The sequence below is a fragment of the Microtus pennsylvanicus genome, chromosome 7 (genome assembly GCF_037038515.1).
Source record: "Microtus pennsylvanicus isolate mMicPen1 chromosome 7, mMicPen1.hap1, whole genome shotgun sequence".
Taxonomy (NCBI): Eukaryota; Metazoa; Chordata; class Mammalia; order Rodentia; family Cricetidae; genus Microtus; species Microtus pennsylvanicus.
In genome coordinates, this window is record NC_134585.1 from 67,828,343 (window position 1) to 67,847,215 (window position 18,873).

The 18,873-nt window shown below is 41.4% G+C and overlaps 1 protein-coding gene across 1 annotated transcript in view; it reads left to right on the top strand.

Annotated features, from left to right (window-relative positions):
- Msh4 (mutS homolog 4) overlaps window positions 1-14,692 on the top strand; it is a 54,313-nt gene extending 39,621 nt beyond the window's left edge. Inside the window, exons 18-20 of the mRNA XM_075978961.1 lie at window positions 2,826-3,000; window positions 4,194-4,282; window positions 14,399-14,692. Of these exons, the coding sequence (XP_075835076.1) occupies window positions 2,826-3,000; window positions 4,194-4,282; window positions 14,399-14,590 (456 nt within the window). The 3' untranslated portion in view covers window positions 14,591-14,692. The remainder of the gene's footprint in view (window positions 1-2,825; window positions 3,001-4,193; window positions 4,283-14,398) is intronic.
- Window positions 14,693-18,873: the final 4,181 nt, after the last annotated feature.

Consider the following 18,873-nt stretch of genomic DNA (forward strand, 5'->3'; position numbering starts at 1 on the left):
CATGAGCACACATGAGCACAATGAGCACACATGAGCACAATGAGCACAATGAGCACACATGAGCACAATGAGCACACATGAGCACAATGAGCACACATGAGCACACATGAGCACACATGAGCACACATGAGCACACATGAGCACAATGAGCACACATGAGCACACATGAGCACAATGAGCACACATGAGCACACATGAGCACACATGAGCACAATGAGCACACAATGAGCACACATGAGCACAATGAGCACACATGAGCACAATGAGCACACATGAGCACAATGAGCACACATGAGCACAATGAGCACACATGAGCACACATGAGCACAATGAGCACACATGAGCACACATGAGCACAATGAGCACACATGAGCACAATGAGCACACATGAGCACACATGAGCACAATGAGCACACATGAGCACACATGAGCACAATGAGCACACATGAGCACAATGAGCACACATGAGCACACATGAGCACACATGAGCACAATGAGCACACATGAGCACAATGAGCACACATGAGCACAATGAGCATACATGAGCACAATGAGCACACAGCACACATGAGTACAATGAGCACACATGAGCACAATGAGCACACATGAGCACACATGAGCACAATGAGCACACATGAGCACAATGAGCACACATGAGCACACATGAGCACAATGAGCACACATGAGCACAATTAGCACACATGAGCACACATGAACACACATGAGCACAATGAGCACACAGCACAATGAGCACACATGAGCACAATGAGCACACATGAGCACAGTGAGCACACATGAGCACAGTGAGCACACATGAGCACAATGAGCACAATGAGCACACATGAGCACAATGAGCACACATGAGCACAGTGAGCACACATGAGCACAATGAGCACACATGAGCACACATACATGGGCCCTGTGGTTCTGACTCTTTCAAGGCCCCTAACGGATACAGTACCCATTTCTGTGATATTCTGCAACACCTAAGAGTAGTTCTCTATTGCAGGATATTTGATCGCACTGTGAACCAGGAGATTTTGTTATTTACTGGAAAAACCTGTTTCTAGTTGTGGTGTGTCTCGACCCTAACACACACTTTTAATCTAAGAGCTTTCAGCTTGAATATTGTAAACAGGACTAAGTAAAGTCAAGAGGCAGAGCCAGCAACCAGTTGACAGGGAGTGAACTTTAGATTACTAAGAAAAACCATAGAGAATGAGAGGGAGTCAGGAGGACGGATAGAGAAGCACAGGAAGTAGAAAGGAGGGACTTTGACTTGGAGACTTGAGATGGTAGGAGAGAGGGGAGGCTTCTAAGACACTGGCAGGGGAGGAAAGTCAGGGGTGCTTTTCTCTGCCTCTCTGAGCCAGCACGCTTTCACCCCAGCATCTGGCTTCTGAGTCTTTATTGGTAAAATCTTAAGGATTGAGATTTTCTTTAAAAATGATACTTATCTTCCACAACACTTTAAAATATACTTTTTTAGTAGAAACTTAGACGCTTGTGTTGCTTGTTACTTTTAAGATGCTTGTGGTTTGTTTTCTAATCTAGAGCCAATGCTTGGTGCCTAGCACAATGCTTGCAATCTATAGGCCCATAAAAAGTCATTTTTGTATTGAATAACCTAAAAGAGTTTATAAAGTTTTGTTGTCGGTGTTGTTGTTTGTTGTTGAGTGTGCGTGTGTGCTGATAAGGATCTAATTCTGTGCCTGGACCATGGTCCCCAGGTCCTCTGCCACAGAGCAGCACCTGCAACCTTGATGCATAATTTTTAAGGACATTATTTTCAAATAGCCGTCGACTTCTAAACTGTGTAGAGGCCAATTAGTCACCAATCTTGCTTTTTTATCAGTGCCCCTCCCTTGAGACTTGCTCCCCCAGATTGACTCCTCCCAAGAGCTGTGCTCAGGACCTCTCACTAAGCCCCTCCTCTTAAAAGTCCCCTATATCCCTATGGTGCCACATGGAGGCTCAGGGGCCAGCAGTTCCCCTGTGCAGGACACACCCCAGCAGAACCCAAACCACAGGTCATGGATTTTGGAGACTTTCCATGCTTAATCATACATCAAATTTTTCCTTTCTTTGCTATTATCTTTGGTTGATAAATTTTGCCAGCCAAATATTTAATTGGCCTTCTTTTGAGACAGAATCTTGCTATACAGTCCTACCTACTAGATGGCCTGTTATTCTCTGTGTAGCCCAAATTGGTCCCCAAACTCAGCAGTCCTCCTGCTTTAGCCTCTCTAGTGCCCGATTTCAGGCAAGTTAATATTTAAATTTTAACCAATCTTCTGTTAGTTTCTCATGTATGGTAACTTAAAATCTAGTCATTCATCTCTCCTTTCTTAGTAAAACTGAAAAATTTAGGGAATTTAATCCCTAGCACCAAGAAAGAAAACAAGAAAACAAGCACAAAATTAAATCTTTGAAAGTTTAGATACCTAACATAACTGATTAATACCATGTTGCAATACCCCTCATAGGAGTGGGCTCAGTGTGACATTTGTGAAATGTGAAGGGTATAGTTCTGTGAGTAAGTGGGCAGGAGAGCTGTGGTTCCTCCCAGTTAAGTGTCCACCTCCCTCAGTAGCTTTATCTCTGGCCACCCGCATCTCTTTCCCATGACATGCTGTGCACGCACAAAGAGAGTTAGTCTTTATTGGATGTAAACTTCAAAACCCAGTCTCCAAGAGTGTGGTTTCATTCCTATGTTGTTGCGAAGCTAGTTGGAAAGTTAAGCTAATGTGTTATGTTTAAGTAGCTAAAATAGGATTTTCTAGATAATTTTAACATGCTGATACTCAGTCTGCTTTATGTTCTAGGCATTCACACTCTTCACAACCCACTTCCTGGAGCTGTGTCACATAGACACCCTGTATCTGAATGTAGAAAACATGCATTTTGAAGTTCAGCATGTAAAGAATACCTCAAGAAATAAAGATGCAATTTTGTATACGTACAAACTTTCCAGGGGACTCACAGAAGAAAAGAACTATGGTATTGCATATAGAACTTCCATGCAGATGTGAAAACAGTGCTGTCCCTTAGGGAAGCCCCTTTCATCTATTTGGCTATCACTCATCCTTCCCAGAGTTTATGTGCTTTCTAAGGCTCTAATTTCTTTGTCAAACTTAGATTATATAGTTTATTCTCCTTGGTTTATGTTTATATCAACTGAACTGAACCAGTAACCATAGAATTCTGGTATGTATGAAAGCCCTAGACATATCAGCTTGTTAGGAAGTATAACAGTTTTAAAAACAGATTTTATTTTATGTATATGAGTGTTCTACCTGCATGTATGTGTATGTACTTTCTGAGTGGCTGGTTTACATGGTGGCCAGAAGAGAGTGTCGGGTCCTCTGGGACTGGAGCTAAAGACAGTTGTAAACTGCCATATGGGGGCTGGGAACTGAGCCTCAGTCCTCTGGCAGAGCAGACAGTGCTCTAACTACTGAGCCATCTCTCCAGCCCCAGGATAACAGTTTATATTTATAAATTATATAATTGAAAATATTGTATTTCCTACACACTCATTGGCACAGTCATTTTGTTTTCAGTTTCAGGGTATTTTATAATTAAATTTAAAAATCTTAAAGTGGAATATACCAAACCATGGTATTCTCAACCCCCTGTCAGCTACTTTCTGTGTAAATCATTGTGTAGCACGCACATTTCCAGGTTCTGGAAATCTCCACTTACCCATACATTGAACTCTCCAAAATTCATTTTCACCTATGGATGTGACTTTGTGAGAAAGAGAAAAGGCTGCTTTGCTATTTAAAGTGGGAACTGAACTGGCCAGCTTCCTTGCATCAAATGTGTAATCCTTGTTATTGTCAGTTCCATTACCTATGAAATTGAAGGAGAAAGGGATGATTTACCATGTGTATGGAGTCATCACGATCCAGTAAATTGTCGCATGTTAGCAACTCTTTCAGTAAGCCTAGCAGTAAGTAATGTCTCTGTGAACATATGAGCAGCTTCTGTCACTTGTTAAAACTGTAGAGATAGTAAAGTGTTGACACACATAGGAAGCCTCTGAAACGGCCTCTGCACGGACTAGGGCAGGCAGCTGGCATTTGGGATTTGTGCGAGGCAGTCATGGGGGAATTTTGGTCTGCTAGATTTCAGAGCACACAGCTGAGACTAGACAGAAGTGATCTAAAGTCTGTTTTCTGTAATTTTAGGATTAAAAGCTGCAGAGGCCTCCTCACTTCCACCATCGATTGTCTTGGATGCCAGAGAGATCACAACACAAATTACAAAGCAAATTTTGGTAATAAATAAATAAGTAAAATATGTACATTATGTACATAGAATAAGTAGATAGATAGATAGTTAGATGATAGATAGATAGATAGATAGATAGATAGATAGATAGATAGAGATAGATAGACAGACAGACAGACAAGATGGCTAAAGTCTTTACCTTTCCTTACTATAAGGCACACTTTATTGTAAAGAACTTGCATGCAATAGATGTAGCCGCTCTAGTAAGCCCTCCCCAGACACAAGGTCTGTGCATACCCCGTGACTCTCCGTAGTGATCCGACATCATGAGTGCTATACTCACTCTCAGTGTTCACACACTGACTCCAGCCTATCCCTTGCGTGTGTGTGCGTGTAAGCAAATGTGTGCTAAGCATAGTTTAGCATGCGCAGGGAAGGGGAGCATTAGGTGAAGAGGAAAGATGGATCACAGGCAGAGAATACAGTCACCAAAGGATAGAGTTGATTGTTTCCCTCGCTTTAAGTTATTCTAAAGATTAGATTGTTATAACTTTTCCTAGCAGATCAACTAGTAACAGACAAATTCTGTTCCTGTAAGTAATTGCTGCTCGCTGTATTTTGAGAAAGTCAATCTGTTTGAAATGTGCATCTAAAAAGCAGCCTGCAACATGGAAGGTTTTACTTTCAAAGCTCTTCTGCCTGCTGTCACGGATTAAAACCTCATTTTTCTTTATGAAGTAAATATTCCTATTTTTAAATGATAGCTTATAGAAGGGTTATTTTGCCTTCAGTTTACATGTTAATAGAAGTTAAGTGGATTCCTAAGAAACAGTAGATGAACATCACATATGTTGATTTAAAATTTGAAACCTTTCTTTGTTTCACAGTGCTTCAAAAAATTCAGTGTTGGATATATTCTGCAAGAATAGTTGTCTGTATTTCATTCTTTTTAAATTATTTTTTTCTTTAGATTTTTGTTGGTTTGGCTTGGGGACAGCAAGGTAGCTGAGGGTAGCCTACAGCTCTAGGTCCTTCTGCCTCAGCCCCCCAAGTGCTGGGATTTGCAGGCATATAAAGCACCAAGTTTTTCTTTCTTTCTTTCTTTCTTTCTTTCTTTCTTTCTTTCTTTCTTTCTTTCTTTCTTTCTTTCACTCTTTCTTTCTTTCTTTCTTTCTTTCTTTCTTTCTTTCTTTCTTTCTTTCTTTATTAAGGATTTCTGCCTCCTCCCCGCAACCGCCTCCCATTTCCCTCCCCCTCCCCCGATCAAGTCACCCTCCCTCATCTGCTCAAAGAGCAATCAGGGTTCCCTGACCTGTGGGAAGCCCAAGGACCGCCCACCTCCATCCAGGTCTCCTAAGGTGAGCATCCAAACTGCCTAGGCTCCCCCAAAGCCAGTACGTGCAGTAGGATCAAAAACCCAAGCGATTGTTCCTGAGTTCTCAGTATTCCTCATTGTCCTCTATGTTCAGCTAGTCCGGATTTATCCCATGCTTTTTCAGACCCAGGCCAGCTGGCCTTGGTGAGTTCCCGATAGAACATCCCCATTGTCTCAGTGTGTGGGTGCACCCCTCGCGGTCCTGAGGTCCTTGCTCGTGCTCCGTCTCCTTCTACTCCTGATTTGGACCTTGAGATTTCTGTCCCGTGCTCCTCTGTCTCTGTCTCCTTTCATCGCCTGATGAAGGTTAATATTCATGAGGATGCCTATGTGTTTGTCTTTGGGTTCACCTTCTAACTTAGCTTCTCTAGGAACATGCATTATAAGCTCATTGTCCTTTATTTATGGCTAGAAACCAAATATGAGTGTTCCTCTTTTTGGGTCTGGCTTACCTCACTCAGGATAGTGTTTTCTATTTCCATCCATTTGTATGCAAAATTCAAGAAGTCCTTGTTTTTTACTGCTGAGTAATACTCTAATATGTATATATTCCATACTTTCTTCATCCATTCTTCCGTTGAAGGGCATCTAGGTTGTTTCCAGGTTCTGGCTATTACAAACAATGCTGCCATGAACATAGTTGAGCATATACTTTTGTTGTATGATAGGGCCTCTCTTGGGTATATTCCCAAGAGTGGTATTGCTGGATCCAGGGGTAGGTTGATTCCGAATTTCCTGAGAAACCGAAACACTGCTTTCCAGAGTGGTTGCACAAGTTTGCATTCCCACCAGCAATGGGTGAGTGTCCCCCTTTCTCCACAACCTCTCCAGCAAAGGCTATCATTGGTGTTTTTTATTTTAGCCATTCTGACAGGTGTAAGATGGTATCTTAAAGTTGTCTTGATTTGCATTTCCCTGATCGCTAGGGAAGTTCAGCATGACCTTAAGTGTCTTTTGGCCATTTGAAGTTCTTCTGTTGAGAATTCTCTGTTCAGCGCAGTGCCCCATTTTATAATTGGATTGATTAGCCTTTTACGGTCTAGTTTCTTGATTTCTTTATATATTTTGGAGATCAGACCTTTGTCAGTTGCGGGGTTGGTGAAAATCTTCTCCCAGTAAGTGGGTTGCCTTTTTGTCTTAGTGACAGTGTCCTTTGCTTTACAGAAGCTTCTCAGCCTCAGGAGGTCCCATTTATTCAATGATGCCCTTAGTGTCTGTGCTGCTGGGGTTATACATAGGAAGTGGTCTCCTGTGCCCATGTGCTGTAGAGTACTTCCCACTTCCTCTTCTATCAGGTTCAGTGTGTTCGGACTGATATTGAGGTCTTTAATCCATTTGGACTTGAGTTTTGTGCATGGTGATAGATATGGATCTATTTTCATTCTTTTACAGATTGACATCCAGTTTTGCCAGCACAATTTGTTGAAAATGCTGTCGTTTTTCCATTGTATACTTTTAGCTCCTTTATCGAAAATCAGGTGTTCATAGGTTTGTGGGTTAAAGTCAGGGTCTTCTATTCGATTCCATTGGTCGACTTCTCTGTTTTTATTCCAATACCAGGCTGTTTTCAATACTGTACCTCTATAATAGAGTTTGAAGTCAGGGATGGTAATGCCTCCAGACAATCCTTTATTGTATAAGATTGTTCTGGCTATCCTGGGTTTTTTGTTCCTCCATATAAAGTTGATTATTGTCTTCTCCAGATCTGTGAAGAATTTTGATGGGATTTTGATGGGGATTGCATTGAATCTATAGATTGCTTTTGGTAGAATTGCCATTTTTACTATGTTGATCCTCCCAATCCAAGAGCAAGGGAGGTCCTTCCATTTTCTGGTGTCTTCTTCAATTTCTTTCTTCAAAGACTTATAGTTCTTGTCGAATAGGTCTTTCACTTGCTTGGTCAGGGTTACCCCAAGATATTTTATGCTATTTGTGGCTATTGTGAAAGGCGATGCTTCTCTGATTTCCCTCTCTGCTTCCTTATCCTTAGTGTAAAGGAAGGTAACTGATTTTTTGGAGTTGATCTTGTATCCTGCCACATTACTAAAGGTGTTTATCAGCTGTAGGAGTTCTTTGGTAGAATTTTTGGGGTCACTTATGTATACTATCATATCATCTGCAAATAATGAAAGCTTAACTTCTTCCTTTCCAATACAAATCCCCTTGATCTCCTTATGTTGTCTTATTGCTATTGCTAGAACTTCAAGCACTATATTGAAGAGGTATGGAGAGAGTGGACATCCTTGTCGTGTTCCTGATTTTAGTGGGATGGCTTTGAGTTTTTCTCCGTTCAATTTAATGTTAGCTGTTGGCTTGCTGTAAATAGCTTTTATTATATTTAGGTAGGATCCTTGTATCCCTATTCTCTCCAAGACCTTTATCATAAAGGGGTGTTGAATTTTGTCGAATGCTTTTTCAGCATCTAATGAAATGATCATATGATTTTTTTCTTTCAGTTTATTTATATGGTGGATTACATTGATAGATTTTCGTATGTTGAACCAGCCCTGCATCTCTGGGATGAAGCCTACTTGATCATAATGGATAATTTTTCTAATGTGTTCTTGGATTCGGTTTGCCAGTATTTTGTTGAGGATTTTTGCGTCGATGTTCATGAGTGAGATTGGCCTGTAATTCTCTTTCCTGGTTGAGTCTTTGTGTGGTTTTGGTATCAAAGTAACTGTAGCTTCATAGAAGGAGTTTGGTAATGACCCTTCTGTTTCTATATTGTGGAATACATTAAGGAGTATAGGTATTAGCTCTTCTTGGAAGTTCTGGTAGAATTCCGCATTGAAACCATCTGGTCCTGGGCTTTTTTTGGTAGGGAGGTTTTTGATAACCTCTTCTAATTCTTCGTGACTAACAGGTCTGTTTAGATTGTTCACCTGGTCCTGGTTCAACTTTGGTATATGGTATTTATCTAAAAAAGTGTCCATTTCTTTTATGTTTTCCAATTTTGTGTTATACAGGCTTTTGTAGTAAGATCTAATGATTCTCTGAATTTCCTCTGTGTCTGTGGTTATGTCCCCCTTTTCATTTCTGATCTTATTTATTTGTGTGTTCTCTCTCTGTCGTTTAATTAGTTTGGATAGGGGTTTGTCGATCTTGTTGACTTTCTCCAAGAACCAGCTTTTTGTTTCATTGATTCTTTGGACTGTTTTCTGTGTTTCTATTTTGTTGATTTCGGCCCTCAGTTTTATTATTTCCAGTCTTCTACTTCTCTTGGGCGCGTCTGCTTCTTTTTTTTCTAGAGCTTTCAGGTGTGTTGTTAAGTCCCCAATGTATGCATTCTCCGTTTTCTTTAAGTGGGCACTTAGTGCTATGAACTTTCCTTTTAGCACTGCTTTCATTGTGTCCCATAGGTTTGAGTATATTGTCTCTTTATTTTCATTAAATTCAAGGAAGACTTTAATTTCTTTCTTAATTTCTTCCTTGACCCAGGTGTGGGTCAGTAGTTGATTGTTCAGTTTCCATGAGTTTGTCGGCTTTCTGTGGGTAGCATTGTTGTTGCCTTCTAACTTTAATCCGTGGTGATCAGATAGGACACAGGTGGACACTGATATTTTTTTTTGTATCTGTGGAGGTTTCCTTTGTTTCCAAGTATGTGGTCAATTTTTGAGAAGGTTCCATGAGCTGCAGAGAAGAAGGTATATTCTTTCCTATTTGGGTGGAATGTTCTGTAGATGTCTGTTAAGTCCATTTGCTTCATTACCTCCAATAATTCTCTTAATTCTCTATTAGGTTTCTGTCTGATTGACCTGTCCCTTGGAGAGAGAGGTGTGTTGAAGTCTCCTACTACTAGTGTGTGTGGTTTGATGTCTGCTTTGAGTTCTAGTTATATTTCTTTTACATAAGTAGGTGCTTTTATATTGGGGGCATAGATATTCAGAATTGAGACATCATCCTGATGAATTGTTCCTGTTATGAGTATAAAGTGACCATCTCGGTCTCTTCTGATTGATTTTAGTTTGAAGTCAGTTTTGTTAGAAATTAATATGGCCACACCTGCTTTTTTCTTAGGACCATATGCTTGAAACACCTTTTCCCAACCCTTTACTCTGAGTAGGTGCCTGTCTTTGTGGTTGAGATGTGTTTCTTGCAAACGGCAGAATGTTGGATCCTGTTTTCGTATCCAATCTTTTAGCCTGTGCCTTTTTATAGGTGAATTGAGCCCATTAATATTAAGTGATATTAATGACCAGTGGTTGTTTACTCCAGTTATTCTTATTGCTTTTGGTAGTAGAGATTGTGTGTCTCCCTTCTTTGAGATGTGCTGGTTAAGGGTCACTAGATGCCTGGGTTATTGTAGGCAGTGTTGGCAGTGTTGGATTCCTTGGGTTGTGATTTTCCTTCTATTACTTTCTGTAGGGCTGGATTTGTGGCTACATATTGTTTAAATTTATTCTTATCCTGGAATGTCTTGTTTTCTCCATTGATAATGAACGATAGCTTGGCTGGGTATAGTAGTTTGGGTTTGCATCCATGGTCTCTTAGCTTCTGCAGTACATCTATCCAGGACCTTCTGGCTTTCATAGTTTCCATAGAGAAGTCAGGTGTAAGTCTGATTGGTTTACCTTTATAAGTTACTTGCCCTTTTTCCTTTGCAGCTCTTAATATTCTTTCTTTAACCTGTATATTTTGTGTTTTGATTATTATATGGCAAGGAGATGTTTTTCTTTGATCCAGTCTGTTTGGTGTTCTGTATGCTTCTTGAATATTTAAATGAATATCTTTCTTTAAGTTGGGAAAGTTTTCTTCCATAATTTTGTTGAAAATATTTTCTGGGCCTTTGAGCTGTGACTCTTCTCCTTCTTCTATTCCTATTATTCTTAAGTTTGGTTTTTTTTAATTGTGTCCCATATTTCCTGAATGTTTTGTGTTGAGAATTTGTTGGCTTTGCTGTTTTCTTTGATCTGTTCGTTTATTTTCTCTATGGTGTCCTCAGCATCTGAGATTCTTTCTTCTATCTCTTGAATTCTATTGATTATGTGTGTTTCTGTAGATTCTGCTCGTTGACCTAGATTTTCCATATCCGGCTGGTCCTCAGTTTGTATTTTCTTCCTTGCCTTCATTTCAGTTTTCAATTCTTGAACTGTTTCCATTACCTGTTTGATCGTTTTATCTTGGTTTCCCAGGGTATCATGTACATATTTACTCATTTCTTCAAACTTTTTGTTATACTTCTCATCCATTTCTATAAGGGCATTTTTTACATGTTGTTTAAGGGACTCTATTGCCTTCATAAAGTCAATTTTTTCCACTTCTTCTGTGTTAGGTTGTTCAAATACTTCTGTTGTAAGATCCTTGGGTTCTGGTGTTTTCATGTTGTTTTTCAGATTATTGGGTGAATTCTTGCCTTGGCGTCTGCCCATCCCCTCCTATTAATCCTATCTAATGGGTCTTTTAAAAACCGGATCAGGTTTTCCTGCTGGCCCAGGGCTCCGCTTACAAAATGCCCTCACTCTGTTTCCTGGTTCCTGCCGCAGGCCAAGAACCCTCTCACCCCTCCGAAGGGTCTTCAGGACAGGACCAGGCTCCCCGTTTGCCAGTGACCTGGCTAACCAAAGGCCTACCTCTTTGATTTGATTGTAGTAGGGCGATCTGCTCTCCTTATTGCACGCCTGACCCTGCCGCTTGCGTCTGCTGCCGCGCTGGTCTCCCAAAGCCTCTTCCTGAATGCGGTGTCGCTCTGCGGCATCTGGCCGCTGCTCCACCTCTGTGCTTCTGGCCGCTGCTCCGCCTCTTTGCGGCTGGCCGCCTGCCGCTCTGCCTCTGTGCGTCTTTCTTTTTTTAATGTTATTTCCTGGACTGCCTGTGGCTTCACTTGCCTAGTCATCATCTGAATCCCTCCCTCAGCTGTGTGGACGTTGCTCTCATTCTGAAGTAGCTCTCCCTGCCTAACTCTTCACTTTCCACGTTGTTGCCAGACACCAGTCATCCACCAGCTGGCCGCTAGTCTCTCAGGCTTTAGCTTTCCTAGTGCTGTTCAGAAGTGTTCAAGGCCGGCTCGTGCTGTGCGCTGGCTGTAGGTCGTATGTTCTAGCCTTACAGTGTAATGGATGTCTTCCTGCTCACTGACCTGGCTTCCTTAGGTAGCTTTGTCAAGACATTTCCATTTGTTCTGAGCATTTGATGCTCAGTTGCTGAAGATAATTTACTGATGTACATTAAAAGTCGCCAGGCAGTGGTGGCAACACTCGGGAGGCTGAGGCAGGTGGATCTCTGTGAGTTCGAGGCCAGCCTGGTCTACAAGAGCTAGTTCCAGTACAGGCTCCAAAGCTACACAGAGAAACCCTGTCTTGAAAGGAAAAAAAAAAACCCACCTTGCCATCATCTTCATGAGTTGTTGGAATTCCCATATAGCCTGTAGTGTTCTTACACTCACTTTGCACCTCCCTTAGTTGTGCCTCCATATTCCCCATATACCATCTTTCTAGAGAAACAGCATTTCAAATACTTTTCAGTAACATTTTTACTCTTGTTCCCCACTGAGACCCACTATCTTAGTTGCTTCTCTTTTGCCTCAATGTTTTCTTGAGTTTCCTCTTTTCCAATTTGCTTAGTGCATTTTCACAGAAATCGCCTGAAACTTGTCAACACTTTACTCAACTTCCTTTTAAGTTGCAACCAATCAGAAGTCACCTGTCCTTGTGTACTCCCTGCCTACCCCCCCCCCCCACACACACACACATACACCATGGTCCTTGCACTCGGCTCTGCTCTGTGCTGGCAGCTGTTGCTTATTTTCCTGGAAGGTTTGACTCTTGAGGGCCTTTCAGCTTCCCTCACTCTTCTTCTCTAAGGTGTTTCTTCCTCACTCAGTCTGGAAGGTGTTTGCCCAGCTCCTTTCTGTGTAATCTGTAGTGTTAGTAGTCTCTCCCCCAGCTCCTTTCTGTGTAATCTGTAGTGTTAGTAGTCTCTCCCCCAGCTCCTTTCTGTGTAATCTGTAGTGTTAGTAGTCTCTCCCCCAGCTCCTTTCTGTGTAATCTGTAGTGTTAGTAGTCTCCCACAGCTCTGTTTGCAGTTCTGCTGACACTGAGTCTATGTGTATTTTCTCCATACTTCCTCTAATATCTTTTTAAATGATTTTAAAATTATTATATCTATTTATTTGTGTGTGGTACATTGGGGGGGCATATGCAACGGTGTGTATTTGAGTGTGTGTGTGTGTGTGTGTGTGTAGTCAGAGGACAGCTAACAGAAGTGGGTTTCTCTGTGATGTGGGTTGAGTGTGTGTGTGTGAGTATGTGTGTGTGTGTGTGTGTGTGTAGTCAGAGGACAGTGACAGAAGTGGTTTCTCTGTGATGTGGGTTGAGTTACCATCAGGCTTGGTGACAAACACCTTTTCCTGTTGAGGCATCTTGCTAACCCTCCATAATATATTCATCTATTTTTAAATCAAAACTTGAACTCTCGTCTGTTAAGGAGACCTCCTGTCTGCTCACTTCCAAGTGTCCCCACCATAGCCATGTGTGACTCCTTCCTCACAAGCCTGTTTCATGAAGACATTTGCTAATCCCTGTGCTGAATCTTCCTATATGCTTTCTGCCTGTCTCCCCGTGCATAATTATTATGCCTAACCAGAAGCTGTCAGTCACTGCTTATCACGTGGAAGTTGACTCTCTAAAGTCTTCGTAATTATCTCACAAAATGCTGCTTTAAGGTCACTTGGGATCCTGGGTGGCTCAGGAATTTCCCCTCTGCCTAGTTTTGCTTTAGGTTCTCCTTTCTGTTTGTTTATGCCACCGTTATCCCACACCAACCAGTTTCACATAATTTGCATTTGTGCCGCTTGTAATTGCCCTGATTGTGTTCCCAGTCTCTCCTACGTCTGCTTTAGTTGTTTCTCTACCCAGAAGCCTCCATTCTTGACACTTTTACCAGTGAAGATTGGCTCCACATTCTCCATCTCATGTAAGCTTTGCCTGATCTGAGCTGGAAATGAGATTGCCTTTTCTGAGTGTTGTGTGTCTCCCTTACAGAACTTCCCATGGCTACTATGATCGCCTGTCCTGGAACTAGCTCTTATAGACCAGGCTGGCTTCAAACTCCCAGAGATCCGCCTGCCTCTGCCTCCCAACTGCTGGGATTAAAGGCGTGTGCTACCACCTCCTGGTGAAAATGTTGATATTTTTATCTAGCTTAGTCAGTATGTAAATTATAAGTTTAATTCTAGCTCTGTTCCCAAGTCCATCTTCTAGTCCTATAGTAAGATGATATGTTTTAATTATTTTTTGGATACCCTTAAGTATAATTTGTTAAAAATTAGTCATAATTTTATATTTCAATTTATGTTCATTTAAAAAATATATTGTACACCTCTGGCAATATTTTATGTTAGTCTCTAACAGTTTTTGTATCCTGTGGGCAAGTGGTTTTCTGATGACTCCTCTTTTTCCTGGTGACATTTGAAATTATGGCTGCTGTGTAGCCATAAACGGTGCTGTTGCTCCACACCTTTAAAACAAAGTGTTTGCAGATCATCTCTCTGCAGGATTTTCTATACTTTATGGTATTTTATGAATATGACTGATTTATCAACATTTTCTTTATTATTTTCAAGGGTATAAGTCTTTCAGGAAGTAGTTTGTGTTTGTGTTCATGTGGAATTTAATTCTCCAGGATAGCACTGGAGTGTGTGTGTGTGTGTGTGTGTGTGTGTGTGTGTGTGTGAGAGAGAGAGAGAGAGAGAGAGCCTTGAGTTCCTATTTCTATGAAAGGAGATAAGATATACCAAAATATGAATTAAATACACATTTGTTTTAATTTCATATGTTTCAATAACAGCAAAATCAAAGGAGCTCCCCAGAGATGGACAGGTGGAGAGTTGTGTACCATCTTGCCACGAGGCTTGTCCAGACCGCTCGAAACTCTCAACTGGAACCAGATAGGCTGCGGACATACCTGAGTAATCTCAAGAAGAAGTACGAAGAGGACCAGAACAGGGCTGCGGACCTTCCTGAGGAGACTGAGGAGTAGCAGCTCACCGCTTACACAGTGCCTATGTCGCAGTTGCTCAGTTTGCTATTTTAATTGAAAATTACAGTATATTAACTTCAGAATTTTTATCTATGCACCCTAGATGGACAATATTCATTAGAATACCTTTAAAAGTGGCAGGTCTTGAAGAAAAGGTTTTTGGTTTTTTTACTTTATTTACTTTTTTGTTTGTTTATCAAGACAGGGTTTCTCTGTTTAGCCCTGGCTGTCCTAGAACTCACTCTGTAGACCAAATTGGCCATGCTTCTGCCTCCCAAGTGCTGGGATTAAAGGCATGTGCCACCAACACTGGGTAAAAGGAAAGTTTTTGTCAGAAAACTCATTCACTAGTTTTCATTTGTGACCTCCCGCATTAAGAGTACACCTAGAAGTTACAGTTCCGAGTAGAGACAAAAATGTCTTCAGTGACTTGCTGCTCTTTCTGCTTTTAATTTTAACCACTCTTTTTACATAAAAGGCAACAGAGAGACAGCACTGCTCTGCCTCCTTTGTGTATTCCCAGGGAACATTTTTTTCTTAAATTTTATTTATTTCAGGCCAGCAGGATGATTCACTGGTAAAGGCACTTCTGCCAACCCAGACAACCTGAGTTCAGTTGCTGTAACCCATATGGTGAAGTGAGAGAGTCTGCTCCTTCGGGCTGTCCACTATCTCCACATCCACCCCGTGCTTTATATGCATGTGTGCAGACATTGTTTTTAATATCTAGCACAGTGCGAGCGATGTAGGAACACATACCGAGGAAACAAGAAAGATGTACACACTCAACCGGGATCCTTCTGTATAACACACTAGCACAGTGCGAGCGATGTAGGAACACATACTGAGGAAACAAGAAAGATGTACACACTCAGCCGGGATCCTTCTGTATAACACACTAGCACAGTGCGAGCGATGTAGGAACACATACTGAGGAAACAAGAAAGATGTACACACTCAGCCGGGATCCTTCTGTATAACACACTAGCACAGTGCGAGCGATGTAGGAACACATACTGAGGAAACAAGAAAGATGTACACACTCAGCCGGGATCCTTCTGTATAACACACTAGCACAGTGCGAGCGATGTAGGAACACATACTGAGGAAACAAGAAAGATGTACACACTCAACCGGGATCCTTCTGTATAACACACTAGCACAGTGCGAGCGATGTAGGAACACATACTGAGGAAACAAGAAAGATGTACACACTCAACCGGGATCCTTCTGTATAACAGTGTCTGCACAGGCATGTGGCTTCCACACCACGTCAGTTTTCAAAGGTCATTGTTATTTTGTAAAAGAGCAACCCAGCCAGTCATTTATTTCTTCACTGGAAAGGGCTCTTCTCTTCACCACCACCTCATTTTATAGTCCCATTTCAGTGGGTGATTTCTCCTGAAGTCATAGTTTACAGATCTGCCCTGTAGACTTCTTTTTCTTCAACAACCAAGTACCTGGAACTTGAGTGCACATTGACCTGTTGGTTTAGTAGTTGCAATCTTCATAAGGGTTTGGCCAGCAGAATTATTCACAGACTGCTTATGCTGTGGTTTCTTTGTTTATGTGTGTGTGTGCTTGTGTTTGTATGAGTGTGTGCCGCATGTATGTGGCTTCTGCAGAGGCTGGAAGAGGGCATTGGATCCCCTTGAGCTGGAGTTAGCAGGTGCCTGTGAACTCCCATGTGGTGCTAGGATTCTAACTCAGTACCTCTGGAATAGCAAGAAGCACTCTGAACAGCTGAGCCATCTTCCCAGCATTCCTATAGTTTTTACTATGTGGATATTTTACAGTATTTATTGGTTATATATTTTGACTTCATTAAGCTTAGTTCAGTATTGAAACTTTAATAGCCAAATATATTAAAGAAGTCATAATTCAAATGATATGCAGATGTTTTGAAGTAAATTACCACTATTGTGTATGTGCTATATACAACATCTTGTTTAATTACTTGCATATTTCCTATTTCTCTGTCTTTGAAAGAGAGTATCAATATGTTTGAACTTTACCATTAATTGCATTTTAATTAATATTTGCAATGTATTTTATGTACACTTTCTTAAAACCAGATGATCTGGGTTTGCGGTGGCTTTGTAAGGGAGCACTGGAGAGGGATGGGTGTTAGCAGAGAGAAGACAGGAGAGAGAGAGGCAGCATGGGAATGAGCGGTGAGGGGGACGTGGTCCAGTGGTAGGTGAAATAGCAGACATTCTCCAGGCTATTTAACCTCGGTTAAATCCCACTAAACAGCTAAGAATTTTTTGTCATTTAAAGCTTTTGCTGCAAAACTTTCAGCCAACTAATCAATCCATTTTATTTTTATGTAGATATTTAAATAAAAATAATTTTGCTATTTCTTAAAATTACTTTTTCATAAGCTATTTTGTGTGTGGCAGAAACATACCACAAAGCAAGTGAAGTGAAGACCATTACAACATCACAGGTACAGCTAATACCAGGAAACAGTTCCTTCTTGGTTTTAAGGTTTCTGTCTTTGCTATTTCCTGTGGCTTCCTTCTATGGTATAGATAAGTACCCCCAGTCCAGCCTGTCACTGTAACTGCCCACAGTGTTTTGGCAAGCCACTTGTGATATTTTGAATGGGAAATGTCCCCCATAGGCTCCTGCACTGCACACTTGGTCCCTGGTTGGTGGCACTGCTGGGGATGTGGAGCTGCTAGAGAAGTGTGACACAGGCTGGGCCTTACATGTTAGAGCCTGCCCTGCCTCATTTTGCTGCTTGTGTGGGTTGAATGTGATCTGTCAGTGCCTTCCCTACCATTGTGGACATGTAGTCTCTCTGGAACTGTACGCCAAAATAAACCCTTCCTGAAGTTGTTTTTGGTCATGGTGTTTCTTTTTTTTTTTTTCAAAAGATCCATCTTTAGTATATATTTGCATTCTCATAACAAAATACATGTTAGAAACTATCTTCTTTTTTTCCCTTTTTTTAAAATTTATTTATTTATTAAGGATTTCTGCCTCCTCCCTGCAACCGCCTCCCATTTCCCTCCCCCTCCCCCGATCAAGTCACCCTCCCTCATCTGCTCGAAGAGCAATCAGTGTTCCCTGACCTGTGGGAAGGCCAAGGACCGCCCACCTCTATCCAGGTCTCATAAGGTGAGCATCCAAACTGCCTAGGCTCCCCCAAAGCCAGTACGTGCAGTAGGATCAAAAACCCACTGCGATTGTTCTTGAGTTCTCAGTATTCCTCATTGTCTGCTATGTTCAGCTAGTCCGGATTTATCCCATGCTTTTTCAGACCCAGGCCAGCTGGCCTTGGTGAGTTCCCTGGTCATGGTGTTTCATCCCATTTTTCTACCCTAGCAATTTGTCCCACAGATAAACGCTACATCGTAAGGCAGTATCCAGGTCTAGATGGAAAAGAAAGGGAGCGTGTGTTATTTACAGTAACTGTGGTACCCAGCATTACACATTCTAGCATACTTACAGACAAGTCTGGCCACCACAGTCAGGTGAGCAGAGAGTCCCCTTGTCCCCAGACACTGCCTTGCTGTGGTCTCAATTGCAGCTGGCCAGACACAGACCTACTTCCTCATGCGGCTTCCTCCATAATATCCAACAGATGGGATAGCACACAGCCTTTTGAGAATGGCTGTTTTCATTAGGAAATGAATCCTTGTGCCTTTTACTGATGACAAGTGCCCATTGGGGCATATTGTAACTTGTTTAGCCATTTATTTACTGAGCAGTCTTGGGTTTAAGTCATCTTTTAGATTTTTTAATTTAATGTGTATGGCTGTTTTCCCTGAATATGTGTCTGTGTTCCACATGTGTGCAGTACCCCTGGAAAAAGACATCAGAATCCTGGAACTGGAGTGGCAGACAGTGTTGGGAATCAAACCTGAGTGCTTAAAGAACAGCCAGTGTTATTAACTGCTGAGCCACATCTCCAGCCCCCGTTTTCAATAATCTTGAGCATAGTTATAAGCCTTCTTTAGAGGGTTTTATAACATATAGGTTATTTTCATGTCTAGATTACATGAAACGTTCTGTCATTTATGAAGTGTATCATGATTTCATATACAATTACTGGTCTACTATCAGAGCTGCATCAACCTTGTATGAAGTGCCACTTTCCTTACTAGTTCTTGGTTCCGGTAGTCTTCTATTTGACATTTAGAAACGATATCATCTGTGTTAGGTATAGGGTAAAGTCTCTTTCAAGTTTTGGAGGTAGTTGCATTCTTTAGCCAGCAGTGATATTTTATTTCTATCTCTCCTTAGTTTTGCGTTTCCTTTAAGTCTACTTTCTC